At 44.4% G+C, this 19,402-nt stretch overlaps 1 protein-coding gene across 18 annotated transcripts in view; it reads left to right on the top strand.

Annotated features, from left to right (window-relative positions):
• DOCK9 (dedicator of cytokinesis 9) overlaps positions 1-19,402 on the top strand; it is a 365,118-nt gene that overhangs the window by 118,133 nt on the left and 227,583 nt on the right. For all 18 annotated transcript variants that reach the window (XM_040336152.1, XM_040336151.1, XM_040336141.1 and 15 more), the window contains exon 2: positions 16,615-16,731. In XM_040336152.1, the coding sequence (XP_040192086.1) occupies positions 16,615-16,731 (117 nt within the window). The remainder of the gene's footprint in view (positions 1-16,614; positions 16,732-19,402) is intronic.

Raw genomic sequence — 19,402 nt, 5'->3', positions numbered from 1 at the left:
GTAACAGTGGCTTTGGGGGGAGAGAAACCCCCACCGGCATCAACCGCTTTATATCCCAAATTTTCCGCAGACAAGGCCTCAGACTTTTGTCCGAAGGGCGTTAGCCAGGAACTTGTCTTGCATACAAATGGCACACAGTTGTCGGCCAACAAACAAACATAGTTACGTACTATGTGTTTTTCTGCTCTCTAGCGCCACTCTTTGGGCACCTTCTACTAATGTGTTTGAGCATTGATTCCGAGCATGCGTGTTTGGACTTTAGACCACGGAAAATTTTAAAGCCTGCTATCCAACATTTGTCCGTGGAGAATCCGACAACCATCGTCCGATGGAGCGTACAAACGGTCAGATTTTCCGCCAACAGCCTGTCATCACACAATTCCCATTGGAAAATCCAATCGTATGTACAAGGCTTTATTCCTAGTGTGTCCATGCAGCAGAACAGGCTCTTTGGGAGGGTGGCACATTGAGCTATAGTCAGCTTCCATACTAAAAGGACTGTGGCATGGAACAGTGGACCCAGGGCTGAAGGCTTCATCCTGCTGAATGCTCTTCAAAGCCCCTAGGCTCCAGAAATCATACCCAGATATACAATATATAATAACGTTTTTAAACTTCTTAACTGGAGCATTGTGAAAACATTTAGCAAAATGTCAGATAATACATCTGTGATTTTTCTCACTAATGTTATCATGCACTAGTATCGCAATGTTTTGGTCCCATAACATATTTTGCTTATTAATTCTATTTCAGCTTGTTTAAAATATTCATGTGCTATGTGGTTTAGGGCTAGTTTTTTTTTTCTCTTGTAAATGCCATTTGGATACACCCACCTACTGCAGATTTTCTGCAACCTCTTGATGTTGTCAGTGCCAATTTTCCTTCAGGCACAGTGATATAATCTCCTGTGACAAACATATCTCTGAGCTGTCAGCCTATTGCTGTCTGCAGAAGTGATATTATTCAAATATTACAAGCTAATTCTGAAGTAGTGAGTAGAGAGATTTTTCTCTGTGCATTCATTATTAGCCTTGTATCCTAAGGCTGCATTCACACCTGAGCGTAGCGTTTTGCCGTGATTTTGCTGCGTTTCTTGCTGCGATTTGTCGCAGCGTTTTTTACCGCGATTTTAGACAGGTCTAGGGTCACCAATGTTAAAAACAAAAAAAAAACGCTCAAGTCGAGCGACAAAAAAGGGTCCAGAACTTGTTTGAGCTTCAGGCGGTCGGCGTCGGGCGTTTTGGAGTGGAGATGTGAACCATCTCCATTGAGAATAATGTATTTTTTCCCCCGAGCTTCATGCGACAAAACGCTCAGGTGTGAATGCAGCCTAAGTGTTACTAAATCCGCAACAGTAAAATAATTTGTTTAGCGGGGTCATCCTGTCAGAACATTACGACAGGCCATCCCCTTGGAACTTTATCCACGCCATTGTAAATATGCAAGTTACCTTTAAGGAATTGTGGATTGTGGGATTGCAAGTAGCTGGAGAAATGGACTTCATTGACTCTAAGGAGAAACAGACTACATTTCCCACAATGCTCTGTGCTTTTTGAACACGGAACACCTCCGCACAGACTTATGGGGGAGGTTACTTAAAGGGCGCGGCTGATTTCTCTCTCTCGGGACCTGCACTTCTCTCCTCTGCGGAGCTGTTGACAGGACACAGCCGTGTTGTTAAGCCAGAAGCCTGGGCCTAAATTCAACGAGAGACCTGCCGCCCGGAGGGAAGCAAGACTCTAGCCTCCAGTCCACGTACCCGGAGATCGCAGAGGCAAATCCAGCTGTCAGCTGAACCAGTGGAACACCCTCGCCCGGGATCTTTGAGCTGTGGAGCGGTGATTCACCAGCGCTCCTTCTGAGGAGAATTTAGGCTGCCTTTTTTTGTAGCCTAAGCCTAGAACACTGGCGGCCATGCTTTTGGGGCCTCAGTATGGTTGACCCCTAGCGCCTGTGTGGCAGCCATCTTCATAAATCAGCAGAGACACGCTGCTGACTAGCAAACAAAAGCTGATTAAAAACAGCAGCCTTGTATGAATAGCAGCCATTTCAGCAGACTGACCGTTTGAGCGGACAAGAAGCAGCTCAACGGCACTGCACTACTGGTTCCGGGGTGGTCAGTCCTCTAGGGGGAACCCCTCATCTCTGCTGCAGTTACAAGGGTGGGTTGTCGCACCTTGCTTGGAATCCCTGTGTCAAGCTTGTGGGCAGCATGACGTCAGAAACAGACGTTTTTTCCCCTGAAACACCTGAGCTGGCAATTGATGCCCCTGCACCCGATGTATCGGTGGACGCTATGTCGGCAATCCTAGATGCCTTCATTGCCAAGGTTGAAGCAGTGCGTGTAAAAGAACGGGGGTTAGAAAGCGCCCCCTCCCCCACCATTTTCTAGGGACAACTCGGATACGGAGCCAGGTCTAGCTACGGCTCAAGACCCTGACTCTGAGGTATCTGACGATGCGGACCAAGATTTGCCAGACAGTGAGGATGATTCTGGACCCAGGTCAGCTCGCGAGAAGGCTCTGGTTGGTGACCTTATGTGCGAGATACCCTAAATATAGAGGGGTCTGTAGAAGCTACAGAAGCGCCGGTCCCCTTTGGGTTCCGTAAGGCGACCCGCACTGCTAAGGTGTTCCCTTGTGTATCTTACTTAGACAAACTTTTATACAAGGAATGGGACAGACCACAAAAGACCTTTTTTGTACCTAAGAACCTGGCGGTACGTTACCCACTGGAGGAGAGTTTCTTGAAGAAATGGACTTCGCCCCCCCCATAGTGGACCCTCCTGTGTCCAGACTAAACAAGCTAACGCCATTCCGGTGGAGGGGGCTCTTGCATTCAAGGACCCGGCGGACAAGAAGGCAGAGTCGATATCCCATAACCTATACACTGCCGGTGTTCCAGACACTCACGGAATGGGAAAAGATGCTGCTCAATGGGTTACAAACACATCAGGCTTCCGCCCACGAGGTAACACTAGCGGAACAACTGGTACAGGGCCTAAAATTTGTGTGTAAATCAGCCTTGGACACTATTCCGCTGCTGGCCAGAGCTTCTGCTTAGGCGGTGTTGCGCCGTCTACTTTGGTTTAAAGAATCGGTCGGCGGACCAAGCTTCCAAAAAGGCCCTAATGGACCTGCCCTTTAAGGGCGACAGACTCTTTGGAGCTTGCCTGGATGACATTATTAAGGATTCTACAGGAGATAAGAGCACCTTGCTCCCACAAACCTATAAGGGGAAGGAGCCAAGCCGACGACAAGGGCCCTTCTTTACCGCACCCAAGCGTTTTTTTCATCCGCCCAACACCGCGGGCAGAAAACCACAGGCCAATAAAGTGCCTGCTCAGGGACAGAGACGCCCCTGGTTTCGCAAGCCCGTTAACAAGACCACGTCCGCATGAAGGTGTGCCCCCACCCATTTCTCGGATGGGGGGACGTATTTCGCGAATTCGCGACCCGGTGGACATCTCGGGTCCCCGACCGGTGGGTTTGCGAGGTAGTCTCATCAGGGTAAAAGATAGAATTCCTATCTTGCCCACCAAACAGATTTTTTCCCTCCAATTCTCGCCCTACTAATACAATGTTGCATCGCTATCGTGGGCTACTTGGACAACCTACTTCTGAGGGCCGCTTCAGCCTCAGAATTAGAGGTGAGCGTGTCTATAACATGTCAGACTCTCAGACACTTTGGGTGGCTACTAAACATTCAGATGGCCTCCTTCGAGGCAGTACCATATGCGCAATCTCACACGAGTGCTACAGAGGGAAATTCTGTCCAGATGGGACAAGTGCCCATCATCCCTGGATTATCAGATCCGGGTGAGCCACCTGGTCAGGGCCTCCCTAGTTGGGTGGCTGACCTCACCGGCACTTCTGTCCGGGAAGTCGTTCCTTCCTTATCACTGGACAATCATCACCACGGACGCCAGCCTTACCAGGAGGTGGGGAGTCTGGTGGGTTCAGTCGACCCAGGGTCGCTGGTCCCCGGAGGATTCCCACCTGCCGATCACTTCGGGCGATCAGGCTGTGCCACACCGCATGGTCTCGGAGGCTACAGGGGCGTCCAGTCAGGATCCAGTCGGACAACGCCACGGCGGTGGAAAATGTCCACCATCAGGGAGGAACAAGAAGCTTGGCTGCAGCGTCAGAGGCTACTCGCATCCTAAGGTGGGCAGAAAGGAGCATACCGCCACTGTCGGCCATATACATTCCTGGTGTGGAAAACTGGCAGGCGGGACTACCTGAGTCGCCAGAAGTTGGACCAAGGAGAATGGTCTCTGCACCCGGAGGTGTTTCAGCTCCTTTGCCAAAGATTGGGCACGCCAGACGTAGGTCTCCTGGCGTCTCGACTCAATCGGATCGTATTGAGGTTTGTGGCCAGGTCGAAAGACCCATGGGCGGACACCACAGATGCATTAGTGGCGCTGTGGAGTCAGTATCGGCTAATCTATGCCTTTCCTCCTCTAAAGCTCCTGCCTCTTCTGCTTCGCAGAGGGGATCCCGATTATCCTAATCGCCCCGGATTGGCCTTGGCGTCCTTGGTACGCCGATCTAGTGCAGCTAGTAGCAGACGCCCCTTGGCATCTACCGCGGAGAGAGGACCTGCTGTCACAAGGTCCCATACTGCATCCTACTTTACAGTCGCCGGCTTTAACAGCATGGCTATTGAAAGCCATGTACTAAGAGACTGGGGCCTATCAGATTCGGTAATTTCTACCATGAGAAGGGCTAGGAAGTTCTCCTCTGAGGATTTATTATCGACCTTGGAGAGCTTACTTAGCGCTTTGCGAAGAAATTAAGTGGAATCCACTGACTTATTTGGTGTCCGGGGGAATTGCTGTTCTTGCAGCGTGGGGTGGACCAAAAGCTTGCCTTAAGCATGATTAAGGGGCCGATATCTGCCCTGGCTGTTTTATTTCAGCGACCCCTGGCGTCTCACTCTCTAGTGAGAACATTTGTACAGGGGGTTTGGCATGTGGCCCCTCCGGTCCCTCCTCCACTACCTCCGTGGGACTTAAACCTGGTTCTCTCGGTGCTTCAGAAGGCACAGTTTGAAAAAATTCAGGAGATTCCCTTATTGACACTTTCTCAGAAGGTGGTCTTTTTGGTGGCGGTCACGTCATTTAGACGAGTCTCTGAGCTGGCCGCCTTATGTAAGGCCCCCTACCTAATTTTCCACAAGGATAAGGTGGTGCTGCGTCTGCAGCCATCTTTTCTACCTAAGGTCGTCTCGGCCTTCCATCTCAACGAGGACATTGTACTTCCATCCTTGTGTCCTAACACGTCGCACCCTAGGAAGACTGCGTTGCATTCCTTGGACATTGTCGGAGCTCTGAGAGTTTACTTGGCTGAGGTCAGACTCACTGTTTGTTTAGGTGGCTGGTCCCAAGAAGGGCCTAGCGATCTCATCGGCCACCATCTCTAGGTGGATCCGACAGACAGTAATTCAGGCTTACGCCATAAGGGGTCGGGCGCCCCCCTTTCCTATCACGGTGCATTTGACCAGGGCAATAGGTGCCTCCTTGGCTTTCCGACATCAAGCGTCTGTTTCCCAGGTGTGTAAAGCGGCGACTTGGTCATCCGCTCACACTTTCACTAAATTCTATAAGGTTGATGTGAGTGCATCTTCGGGTGCTTCTTTTGGCCAAATTTTTTTGCAGGCGGCTGTTTAGAGTTGCAACTCCTCAGTGGAGGAGCTCTGTTTGTTTTGGGGTGAAGTTTAATTTTATGCTGTTCCCACCCCTAATTTTTTTGACACACTGCTTTGGGACCTCCCGCTATGTCAAGATTAAGGCTGTGTCAGTCCATGAACGAAAGAGAAAATAGTATTTTATGCTCACCGTAAAATCTCTCTCTGAGTTCATGGACGGACACAGCACCCTACCCTCCTTTTTTATGCTTGTACTACTTTTTGACCACTGACCTGCGAGATGCAGAGAGAGGGGTTATACCCAGAGGGCCCGTCCTCTGGGTGGGGCTGTAGGGTGTGTATAATTAGTAAACCTTTTCTATAAGTTTCTGCCTAGCCACTCCTAAAGGAAGGCGAATACCCACTATGTCAAGATTAAGGCCGTGTCCGTCCATGAACTCAGAGAAAGAGATTTTACGGTGAGCATAAAATCCTATTTTTACACTTGCCCCACTCCTGTCTTTACCCAACTGTGCCTAGGTTAAGATGTCACATCACAGCTAGATCCTGGGGAATACAGAACAGCTGACGTTTTGCAGTGGACTGGAGTATCTTTTCTTGAGTTTTTATCTGCTCTATTTCCCTGGAATCTTCCCAGAAGAGCCATCAAGCCATGCAGACGATAGGGGCAAGGTAAGTATAATTCTAACTAAAGCCTCATACACACAAGGAGACTAGATTGTAAGCTTCACGAGGACAGGGATTGATGTGACTATGCAATATATTTATGTTGCGTAAATTGACGGTGCAAAAAACAAAAGAAAATATTGAATGAATGATTATCTTTTGTATTTAGTTATTTTTGTGTTTTTGCATGCTAGTTTCAAATTGAAAATTAAGAGGTTACTAAACTTGGGGAAAACTCTTGTACTACAGAATACAACTTCAGAAGTGATGTACAGTAATGTGTCCTTTTATTTCCAAGCATGAGTGGTCTTGCGCTTCCAATTTTTCCAACTTGGTGCCAATCAAACCTTGAGTACAGGTCAATTAAAGATGCCTTTCAACTGGCATTGTGATACTTTCATAGCATTTCTTTCATTTAGTTTTTGTTTTTACCCAGAAGTTCACTGTGGAACTTTGTTAGATTTGGCAATTTTTTATTGTAAAAACTACTTAAACTTCCAAAATTGCTAGTTGTATAACCAGCATAAGGTCTGCATTGTTAGTAGGCTAACAGTTTTGCCATTCACCATAAGTTGACCAATTCTAAATCCCTGGCACGGTGAGATGGTCTATTACACGGTTTGGGAAAGAGACCATGACACCAGTGGGTACCCATTGCTTTACTTAGCATGAAAGATATGGCCATCTGTGGCCTTATTGGCACTTGTTCACAGATCCTTCAGGGAGTCTCTATTGGGCAGTCATTCTGAGGGTCAGATTGGCATATTACAAGTCTTTGAATATGGTGCTGTTTTTAGCCTACATTACACTTTTTTTGGACGCTTGCTAACATTGCAAGTGTCATGATGACCCTGCTAGCTTGCGCACACTTCTAAAAGTTGATATTTAGTGCACAGCAGGATATGAAAACCACAGCTTAATTATTATAATGTGTTGCTTTTCTTGGAATTATAGCTTGGGTTTCTTTTTTGTAGAGTATTTCTGTGGTTTTTGCCTATTGGTGATAAAGAAACCATACCTTTTTCCTCTTTTCATTGATTTTAATGTACATTTTTACAGTGCCTGTAATTGCATGTTAGTTATTTTCTGCAATTAACTTTTTACTTTTATTGATCAAAAAAAAGTTTTTTGTCCGAACTAGCATTTCCTTTTTTTTCTTTTTAAAAGCTATTGCTTTTATAAATGTGGATACGGGTGGTATTTTCCATCAACATCTGCTCCCTATTTGTGAAGTCCCTTATGTAAAGACAAGAATGGATAGAAGAATTCAAACGGAAGTTTGTTTCTAATTTTGTTCACATATTCAGTTTTGTGGCATGATCCAAACCATAATGTTTCAAGTGAACCACCATAATGTTTCAAGTGAACCTGGTCATGATATGAAAAGATTCAACTATCATTTAACCCTATTAGCCCCCAGAATTCTCTTTTACTCACACATTCCATGCTGATTCTGGAAAGAGAACTTGTTCCTGATATGCTTAGTGTGCTTTTATTTTTTAAAACCTGCAAGGCAAAGGCAAGCATACTAGCTCATTATCAATTACTTACCTTACATCGAAGCCCTCGCAGCGGTCCTCTGACACGACCTATGTCGCCGCCATGATACCTGGAATGACTTCCTGATATTGCCGCTCCGGCGCTGTGACTGGCCGGAGCGGCGATGACCATACTCCTGCGCATGCGCGAGGAACGTCAGGATCCCCGCTCAATGTGCACATTCCGGCAGGCTCCTATTCAAGATCCGTCGTGCTCAGTGCACCTGCGCCGTTGTCTACACCGCGCATGCACCATGGACATCGGTGCCCGCTTTTCTGCAAATATCTCCTTAACCAAGTAGGATAAGGAGATATTGCAAGCACCTAGAGGTAAGCCTTAATGTAGGCTTACTTGTAGGTGCAAGTATGACAAGGGTATACAACTGCTTTAACATGTGTGAGGAAATGCTCCTGTGGTAAAAAAAATCTAATTTGTATATATGTTCAAAAATTATAATTTTATTTTTTCCCTTTAAAAACGCTTATAAACATTAACACGCAGTTTACTGCAAGTACGTGAGGTTACAAGCATTTGGCGTTTGAAATGCCGGTAAACTACAGTCCTTTTCTGCTTTAAAAAAAGTCAGTAACCTGAACTATACTATTAACGACTGAGTGTACACATAATACACGCCTACCTACTCCTAAACTTGAGTTTAACAGATGTAGTGTACATGAGGCCTACGACCCCTTTCACACTGAGGCGGTTTTCAAGTGCTCTAGCACTAGAAATGGCCTCTGAAAAGTGCTTGAAAGCCGCCTCTCAATCATTGCAATATGTCGTTTCACACTGGGGAGGTGTGCTTGCGGTACATTACAAAAAGTCCTGCAAGCGGTATCTTTGGGGCGGGTTGGGAGTGCTTTATACATCACTCCCAAAACGCCCTGCCCATTACAATGGCTTTGAAAGCGCCGCAAAATGGGACCCTTTACCTTGTTTTTAAGGTAAGGTTGGTCCACAGTCCTTCAACTTTAGTTGTTTGTAAGCATTTACTATTCGAGCAATGCATATATAAAGGTATTATGCTTTCACATTTGCATATTTGTTCCTCTTAAAGCGGGATTCCACCCGCAATTTTTTTTTTTTTTTTAAAGTCAGCAGCTACTAACCGTGCAGCTGCTGACTTTTAATAAGGACACTTACCTGTCCTACTTGCTCACGCTGATGGCCCCCCCCGATCCCTCAAACGGTGCAGGTCCCGCGCCACCATTCACACTAAGGGTAACAGGCAGTGAAGCCTTATGGCTTCACTGCCCATTTCCTACTGCGCATGCGCGAGTCTCGCGCCGACTTGTGAATGGGCGGCTGCTCTCTGGGATTACACACAGTTCCCAGAAAGCAGCGCGCCCCATTCACTAGAAGAAGATGAAGAAGAAGATAGACCGCGGTTACGGAAGAGGCAGATTACGGACTTCCGCATAGCAACAGGTATTTCAGGTGAGTATAATTTATTTTTTAAGGATTTTTTGTCTAAACATTTTTTATCTGGGTGGAACTCGCTTTAAGAAGATAGTGATAATACTCAGACAAACCAGCCTGGCCACCTGAAGCTCCTGTGGCTGGATCACATATCCTCTGTTCTCGGCTGCATAAGGAGCTCATAGAGGAGAAACTGTACCACTCTTGAATTCCCAGTGAATGGCTGTGCAGGGAGGTGTATCAGCACAAGTTTGATCACTGTAGGAGAGCAGGCTGAGTTCTCGGCACAGCTAGAGAACTGACCACTCTGTGCTCTCATGCCTAGTGTGATCAGTTTTTAATAGGAAAGCAGAGGGAGTGGCAGGAACACTAGGTTTTTCACACAAGCTGCAGCCTGCCACAGACTTTGGGCTGCTGACAGCGGGGCTGGAAGCTGCACATATGTCTCCTGGGTGGAGCTCCACTTTAAGTGGGGGAGGTTGGGCCTGGTTGTTTTTTAAGGATTTCACCATCATGCTGCGCACTGTTCTTCCTAATAGAGAGGACTGCAGTGCAAAGATCTATCGTGTTACTACTATATTCTCTTCTGTGGATGCGTGCTTCCTGCCCCTCTCTTGCTGCTTCCTGAATATTCCCCCACCAGTCATCAGATCACCAATCATCAGAGGGGAAGATCTGACAAAGGAAGCATAGGCCTCTATCAGGATAGATGCACAGAGCAGAACAAAGCATAAGTACGTCAGTAATGGTGAAAAGATCAGTGGCGGGGAGCCTACGATCATTAGTGAAGACTAATCCATTTTTTTTTCTGCTTGCCTTTTTTACACACAGATTCCACAGTACAGAATCTCTATATAGGAGTTGTAAAGGTAGAAGGTTTTTTATCTTAATTCTTTCTTTGCATTAAGACACAAAGATGTTTTTTTATATCAGCCTACTTGAGCACCTTCTCTCTCCAACAATGTCCACGATCCCCTCAGCCATCCAGTACATTCCTCCTGATTGGCTCAGAGCAGAGCAGTGGCACCATTGGCTCATGCGGCTGTTCAATCAAAGTCAGTCAGCCAATCTGGGGAGAGGGTTGGGACTAGGACGGGGCTCCGTGTCTGAATGGATACATGGCGCACGGACTTGGCCTGTAGCAAGCTGCTGGCTGAGGGGCACTCAAAAGAGGGAGGGGAGCAGCAAAGAGGGACCTGCAAAACTAACTGCACAGAGGAGCAGGGCTGTGGAGTCGGTAGATAAATGTTCCGACTCCGACTCCTCAGTTTTATGTACTTCCGACTCCGAGACTCAGACTCCTCTGTATTAATATGCGAATGTATTTTATACATTCCTTGAGGGAAAGAAACGCAACCTACCACCAGTGTCATCTTAAGAGCATTATAGGCCCCCGGGCAATACAGTGCACTGGGGCCCTGTCTACACAATTACGCACGAGAATTACTGACAAAAATCATAACATTTACTGGCAGAACCACATTTTTTACTGCCACTGCAAAAAAAGTACCTAAAATTACAGTTTTCAGTGCCCAACAATGCAAATGTCAGTATTTAAACTATAAACATATAGCTAGTGCTATTAGAAATGTGTTTAAGTTCAACAAAAGTAAAAAAAAAAAAATGTCTTCATTGACATGAAGGTCAGGTTACTATAACCCAGCCAGCACAGAGTTTCCTCTTACATCAGAGTCTGCAGGATTCCCCCTTACAGTGAAAGGGAACTCTTATGTAAAGGGGAACGCTGCAGATCATGATCTAAGGGGGAAACTCCGATGTGGAGGGGGGCTATGGTGACCAGAGACAACCTTATATCAGAGTCCACTGCTTTCTCTTTCCCACTTACATCAGGGTCCGCAGACTGAGTTCCCCCTTGCATTGTAAGGGGGAATCCTGCAGACTCTGATGTGGGGGGTACTCTGGTGACCAGAGACCACCTTCCTTAGATTAAATACACTAAGGTAAGGGGGGTCACTAATATAGGAGGGGGAACCTTTATATCAGTGCCCCCTTACATTTTTGCATTCACTCCCCCCTTACATCAGCAACCCCCCGCACTCGTGGAGGACCGGATCTTCTCTGTGATTTCCGCGAACTGGGCATGGGCAGTTCTAACCCGTCACTCTCCATAATTTTTTACTGGGGTTGCTGGGCAGCCGGTGGGGCCCCCCAGGCAAGCGGGGCCCCCGGGCAACTGCCCAGCGTGCCCAATGGAAAAGATGGCCCTGCCTACCACAGGAATCCTGGCTGGGAAGCCAACAGTCTACTGTATTGCACAGTTTAAGCAAAAGACAAACACAATGAAAACAAAGTTTTATAAAAAAAAAAAATATTAATCAATCAAGTGGCTGCATAGTAGCAGCAGGCATAAACATCAGGAACAGGATCTTTACCAGTTCAAAAATACAAACCACATTATTTGGTTGTTTTAGAACAAAAACAAAGCTTATCTATAATGAACCAAAAACAAAATCTGTAAAACCTAGAAATGGTTTATATTAATCTTGAAATGTAGTTCTAGGCTTAGCAAATGCAAATCAATTCAATGTAGAGTTCTAAGGAAGAGAATTGCCTCTGCCAGATCCTCTTTCATAGATCCTCTTTCATAGAGGCTCTTAAGTCACTTTATTATTTTTAGGGCTGAAAATAATCTTTCGACACTGACTTGGGTGGGTGGCATTGCAGTAACTATTCTGGCCACATCACTAACGATCTCTGGATAAACAAGGATGGCTTCTTCAACAGTAAGTTTTGATGAGCGATCATACTTTTCAACTTCTTTTAGTGCTTTATAAAACTCCTGTTGGAATTTTTTTTTTAATTCCAATCTAAATTTAGTAGGAGTCGGAGTTGGTGCATTGTTTTCCGACTCCAGGTACCCAAAATTTCCCCCGACTCTGACTCCTCGACTCAGACTCCGACTCCACAGCCCTGCAGAGGAGGCAAGTATAATATGTTAAAAAAAAAAAAAAAAAAAAAAATTGGCCTTCGCAATCACTTTAAGCTCTTTATTTTGTCTTTGTAACTTTGTATCTTTTGAATAAATAAACAGAAAGACAAAAGCCAGAGCACGCTGGATTGTGCAGAAAAGCGATATAATAAATGCATAAAAAGTAAGAATCAAGACATGTACAAAACCACAATATAAAACCGGTTTATCACAAGTCTATAAGTGATATTGGGTTTGCTATTGCTAAGGGAGGGCACCTTGGATTACATATGTGAATAGATCTAAATTTGATTAGAAAATAGAAACTTGATGAACTGAGAATAAATGGCCTACGCAACAATCCCTTTTTTTTAAAGACCATTCCTATCTTGGTGTCTGTGACAGCAGGCTTTTATTCAATTCAAGCGAGTTTTGTGTTCTCATTCAAGCCTATGGGATTGTAAAACCAAGATCTGAAGCTCAAATGCACCTGTCAATTAGGAATAATCTCTGAAGCACTTCAAACTAAGACCCCTTTCATACTGAGGCAGTTTTCAGGCATTTTAGCGCTAGAAATAGCACCTGAAACTGCCTCCCATTGTTTGCAATGGGTGCTTTCACATCTGGGCGGTGGACTTGCGTGACGTTAGAAAAAGTTCTGCAAGCGGCATCTTTGGGTGGTTTGGTGCTAGAAAGCGCCACTTAAACAGCAGTAAATCGCCGAGTGGCGCTTTACCGAATGTGCGGCCCAGGTGTGAAAGGACTTTAAGGATATCAATACAGGACCATGAGCCCTGTAATACGGTCCCAGTCTATAGCTCAGTGTTACTGTAAAATATACAATATGCTAATGGCGATTTGACTGCTGTTCTCAAAGACCAAAATGTCTTTTTTTTTTAGGAAATTTGTTTTACGGTTTAAAGGGGTTGTAAAGGTAAACAGAAAATTCCCTAAATATCTTCCTTTTCCTTAGTGGAGACCTCCTTCACTTACCTCATCCTTCGATTTTGCTTTTAAATTCCTCATTTCATCTGAGAAACCCTCACTTCCTGTTCTTCTGTCTGCAGCTCCACACAGTAATGCAAGGCTTTCTCCCTGGTGTGAAGAAAGCCTCTTGAGGGGGCGAGCAGGGAAGTCAGGACACCCTCTACTTTGCAGATGGAGAAAGGAGCTGTGTCTTAGTGGGTGTCCTAACACTCCTGCTCGCCCCCTCCCCCCTCAAGAGGCTTTCTCCACACCAGGGAGAAAGCCTCACATTACAGTGTGGAGTTACAGACAGAAGAACAGGAAGTGAGCATTTCTCAGAAGAAATAAGGACATTTAAAAGCAAAATCGAATGATGAGGTAAGTGAAGGAGGACTGCACTAAGGTAAAGGAAGCCATTTAGGGGAAACATTTTTTTACCTTTACAACCCTTTAACATTTTTAAAAATTGACTTACTGGATTTCCATGCAGGTTGTTGGCTCTGTTTTAGGTCAATCTGCCTACTGTTGTGTTTGTTTTTTTCCCACCATAACTAGAATGTAAAATCTGGTGCAGCTGTGCATGGTGGTAGCCAATCACTTCTAACATCAGCTTGTTCACTTAAAGTGGTTGTAAACCCCCTTTATGAAATTTGTCCTAAGCACATATATCTGTAGTGTTTATTTATCTCTCTCCATAGCTAAGTGCCGTGTCTTTCTGCTGCTCCAGCCGAGTCACTTCTGACAAGCTCTCCGACACGCAAGATAATGGCAGCTAAAAAAATTCAGTCGGGGAGGGAGTTTAGATGTAGATAAGCAGAGAGCTTGTCTTTTCACAGTACAGCTCTGTGTGTTCCTTCCTTCCTCTGCCTATGTAGAGGGGGGTGTGTGCCTTTCCTCCAATCAGCTCTTGCAGTGTATGCCCAAACTACTCACCCACTGCTGAATGAGAAATTTAGATCTCCAGCACAATCTACACTTTCCAAAGAGTGTAGAATGGGAAAGACAGCAGATATCCATGTAAAATGTATGTAGGGAGATTTGTTTAATCTCTTATTATCATCTGAGACTATTTGCTTCACTGGGTATGGGAGAAGGTTTGCAACCACTTTAAGCTTTGACAAAAGAAAATAACCCTGGAAGCTGACTGGTTTCTTTGGATGCACCAGATTTTACACTCTTCTTTATTATTAAATCAACCCCATTGCCTCTGCATTAAAAACCAAGGCATGGATAGCTTTTTCCAAATGATTTAAATTCCTCCATTAACCTTTCTACTGACCAGTTTTTATCGCGCCTTTCTATGATCGCATGTCATGCTGCAAATTACCTTGAATGTCTTTTACCTCTCTAAAGATCTGAATGCTTTAAACCAAAAACATGTGACATATTTCACTGGCTCCACTCTTTTGCTCTGGTAAAGCTCATTTTGTTGTATTTTAACAATGCGGCCAAGAGAAACAAGTCATCAGTTCACAGTAAAGGCTTAGCAATTAATTTGTTTTTACATCTTTTTGCCTGTGTTTATTTCTAAGCGTTGACACCCTTTATCGGAAGTAGTTATGAGAGCCTTGACTCTCTGCAATGGATTAGTGCATTCTGCCGACCGCTGAAGGATTGATTGGAGATAATGGTGGAATGTAAGATTCCTGTTATCAGGCACACATGTAAGAGCTACTAACCTAAAAAGGAGCCACAAAAATATGGCGCTGGAAGTAAATGTGACTTTCTAGCAGCATGTGATCCAGCTTCTTTCTGCTTGAACAGTCTCCTAGAAAAGTATTGTGACGGAGCCCACACGCTAGTGTGATTTAGTTGGGGTTAAAGTATGCAATTAAGGAAAGGTTTTTAGAAGTCTTCCCATGAGATGCGGAAGTAGAGGTATTTTATTAAGATAAGACTACGCTGAAAACTCTGAGCAGTCTTGGCAATAAATTGCTTTCCTCCCAATTACATTGTGCAGCTGCTGTTCTAAAAGCTGAGAGGGTGTTTCTCTGCATATCTTTTCAGCCGGAGTCTACTACAAGTGGAAGAACTATTCTTCTAATATGTCACATAAAATCTCAGATAGCACAGTGTTGGGCCATAAGACTTCATATGGCTACTTGTAACCTCCATAGATAAACACAAGTCCTCTTGACCCAGAAACTATCTGTCATCTTGTGTCAGAGCACTGTGTTTCCATTTCCACAAAAGATCCCATCTGCTTGACTTTCCCTGCTGCATTTCTCTCTTGATAGAGTAAAATGGAAATTATTTATTAGTATATTGAGGGAAGACGTTGCTGTAGGTTTGAAATTTTTGTTATTTTTGTCTCGATAAAACTTTACTTTGGAACGAAAAAGCGAAAAGCCAATATGCACATATATTGTTTCATGATGTCTATCTCTCCTGCAACTGTGTGACATGCTGGAGTAAGCACTGGGAGTGGATGTTGGAAATGGAAAGACATGGAATGTTTATGTAGGGTTTATGAAGGTAAAGCTACAGAGTATCACGAGTTTGTTCTTTCATTCCTTTTGTAGAGATCAAAGGAGTTGTAGCACAAATACATGGAAGTAATGTGATTAAACCACTGACCTGTATTGGTCTCTTGAATTATGAAAATGTTTTTGCAGAAAGAACTTTTCCATCAGTTTAGGATTTTCTGTGCCGAATTATGCTTGGTATACACATTCAGCTCTTTTCTGTCAACCTAGGAGGCTGAAGGAAAACAAACGACATCGCTGTACAATGTTGGTGTAGTAATCTCCTGCTGTACCTTGCCTTTCTTTGTTCTGACCCCCCACCGCCACAATACACTAATCAGTACTCTCGGCCAATCTGATCGATGGCTGGTTTTTCAGCATGTCTCTTCCTTAGACCGGCTTCTGTCGGACGGACAGCTGTACACATGGTCCAAATGTCATCCTGTTTCTGCTGAACTGCCTGATATTCAGACCATGTGTACCCAGCTTAAAAAATATATTTAGGCTTATCTTAAAAGATGCAAATGGGATCATGATGAATATAAACAGATAAACATTGCGTTTTATATCATGATGGCATTAACTGTATACAAAATATTCCAACTGTATATGGGAATGGACTTGTGTAGACCATATACTCCAGAAATGTAATGATTATGAACCCTACAAAAATTCCCAGCAGAAACACCAGTGGGCAAGATGGGCAACATGAAGGTGTAGAAAAATACAAATTTTGCCATGTTTGTGTGATGGATTTTTTTTTTAAATGTTTATTAGCTTTTGAATGTTGCAGTGATTCCTGAGGTTGGAAGAGGGTTTGTGGGTGGATATAAATAGATTCAGATGTGAATAAAGGCAGGATGTGCCTAGCTAGCTGAGAGGGAAGGAGGGTATGGCTGTCAAACCAGGAAGAATGTGGGATTTTGCTGTCGGGTGTATAACTATTATTGTATTAAATGAAGTATTTTTCTTTCTTTTCAGGCAAAGCCAAAGCTCATTGAACCCATTGACTATGAGAATGTTATTGTACAGAAGAAAACACAAATACTGAATGATGCACTACGGGAGATGCTCCTCTTTCCATATGATGATTTTCAGGTAACAAATATACATTTTTCTGTGATCTCCTATTAGCTTTAAAATAAATGGGTTTTCTACTGGCAACATCTACAGCAATGGTCTCCAGCCTGTTATATTACAGTTAAAGCAGAACTCCGGGATTGGCAAAAAAATCCCTCATTAGTACTTGCCCCTACTCAGAACACCAAACCGTAAATACATGTGTGATCTTCCTTACCATTGAAGAGAAAAGTTCATTTGAATTTTCAGGACGTCATCTCTGTAATTCAATCTGTTATGCCAAGGAAGGCGGTGTTATACCAGGGATTGCTTCCTATCCTCTCCTCTCTACACACCAATAAAACTACACTTCCATCATGCTTTGGCAATTTCATTGAATGCCACTCACTCCCCAGCAGCTATGGGTTTAAGTCTATACAGCCACCCAGTTCCATCCCCTCTCTTCTCCTCTGCTTATACCCAAAGACTGTAAAAACTCTTTATCTCTCCCCTGTGTGTCTCTGGTGATTGGCATAGTTAATACTGATCACTGAATTCTGGACTGTCACAGTGCCTCCTTAACCTCTTAAAGCGGGGGTTCACCCTATAAAATAAAATTTTTTTTTTTTTTTCTTCTAGCCTAAAATTCGGCATTGTAGCGCGAGCTACAGTATGCCGGTCTTAATTTTTTTATCGCCGTACTCACAGTGTAATCGTACATAGTAGATTCCGACTGCCCACGGGGAATGGGCGTTCCAATCCAGACGGAAGGTGATTGACGGCCGGCTCTGGCGCGTCACGCTTCTCCGGAAATAGCCGAAATAGGCTTGGCTCTTCACGGCGCCTGCGCATAGTCTGTGCGCAGGCGCCGTGAAGAGCCGAGACCTACTCCGGCTGTCTTCGGGGAGCGTGACGTGCCAGAGCCGGCCGTCAATCACCCTCCCTCTTGAAAGGAACGCCCATTCCCCGCGGGCAGTCAGAATCTACTATGTACGATTACACTGTGAGTACGGCGATAAAAAAATTAAGACCGGCATACTGTAGCTCGCGCTACAATGCCGAATTGTATGCTAAAATGTTGTTCTGCAGGGTGAACCACCGCTTTAAGGACCGCCGCACGACGATATACGTCGGCAGAATGGCACGGCTGGGCACATGGACGTGTGTGTGTATATGTATGTGTATGTATATGTATATGTGTATGTGTGTATATATATATATATATTACATACACGTCCCCTTTTAACAGCCCAGCCGCGGCGACCCGGTACGAAGCTCCATGACGGCGCCCGTGGGACTCGGGTGTCCCGCGATCGGGTCACAGGAGCTGCAGAACGGGGAGAGGTGTAAACAAGCCTTCCCGTTCTTCTCTGTGGCAATGTCGGTGATCGTCTGTTCCCTGATATAGGGAACGACGAACACTGACGTCACACGTCCAGTCCCGCCCCCCTACAGTTAGACACACACATGAGGTCACACTTAACCCCTACAGCGCCCCCTAGGGGTTAACCCCTTCACTGCCATTGTCATTTTCAGTCATCGGTGCATTTTTATAGCACTTTTCGCTGTGAAAATGACAATGTGTCCACCATAATGTCGCAGTCATGAAAAAAATCGCTGATGCCCGCCATTAGTAGTAAAAAAAAAAAAAAAGGAATAAATGCCATAAAACTATCCCCTATTTTGTAAACGCTATAAATTTTGCACAAACCAATCGTCAAACGCTTTATTGCGATTTTATTTATTTCTTTTTTGTACCAAAAATAGGTAGAAAAATACATATCTGCCTAAACTAAGGACATTTTTCTTTTTTTTTTATATATATCTTTTTGGGGGATATTAAATATAGCAAAAAGTTAAAAATATTGATTTTTTTTTTCATAATTGTCACTCTATTTTTGTTTATAGCGCAAAAAATAAAAACCACAGAGGTGATCAAATACCACCAAAAGAAAGCTCTATTTGTGGGAAAAAAAGGACATCAATTTTATTTGGCAGCCATGTCGCACGCAATTGTCAAAGTGATGCAGTGCCGAATCGCAAAAAAGGGGCAAGGTCCTTAACCAATTAAGGACCGCCTCCTGTAAATATACGTCAGCAGAATGGCACAGCTAGGCAGATGCACGTACCGGCACGTCCTGTACATCTACCCAGCCGTGGGTCGCGGGCTCGCGACCCGGTAGGGAGCTCCGTTTTAAACACGGCTTCCCCGTGCTTCACTGTGGCGGCTGCATCGATCGTGTCATCCCCTTTATAGGGAGACACAATCGATGACGTCACCACTCCTACAGCCACACCCCCTGTGGTTAACTCCCAAACTGCAACTGTCAAACAATGCAATTTAAATGCATTTTTTGCTGTGAAAATGACAATGGTCCCAAAAATGTGTCAACATTGTCCGAAGTGTCCGCCATAATGTCGCAGTCACAAAAAAAATCGCTGATCGCCGCCATTAGTAGTAAAAAAAAAAATATTAAAATGCAATAAAACTATCCCCTATTTTGTAAACGTAAATTTTGCGCAAACCAACCGATAAGCGCTTATTGCGATTTTTTTTTTTTTTTTTTTTTACCAAAAATATGTATCGGCCTAAACTGAGGAAACACATTTTTTATATATTTTTGGGGGATATTTATTATTATTACTATTATTATTGCAGTTTTTTCAAAATTGTCGCTCTATTTTTGTTTATAGCGCAACAAATGAAAAC

This window comes from Rana temporaria, chromosome 2, assembly GCF_905171775.1.
Source record: "Rana temporaria chromosome 2, aRanTem1.1, whole genome shotgun sequence".
NCBI lineage: Eukaryota > Metazoa > Chordata > Amphibia > Anura > Ranidae > Rana > Rana temporaria.
The sequence above is the reverse complement of the archived record's forward strand: the minus strand, read 5'-3'. Positions and strand labels throughout refer to the sequence as shown.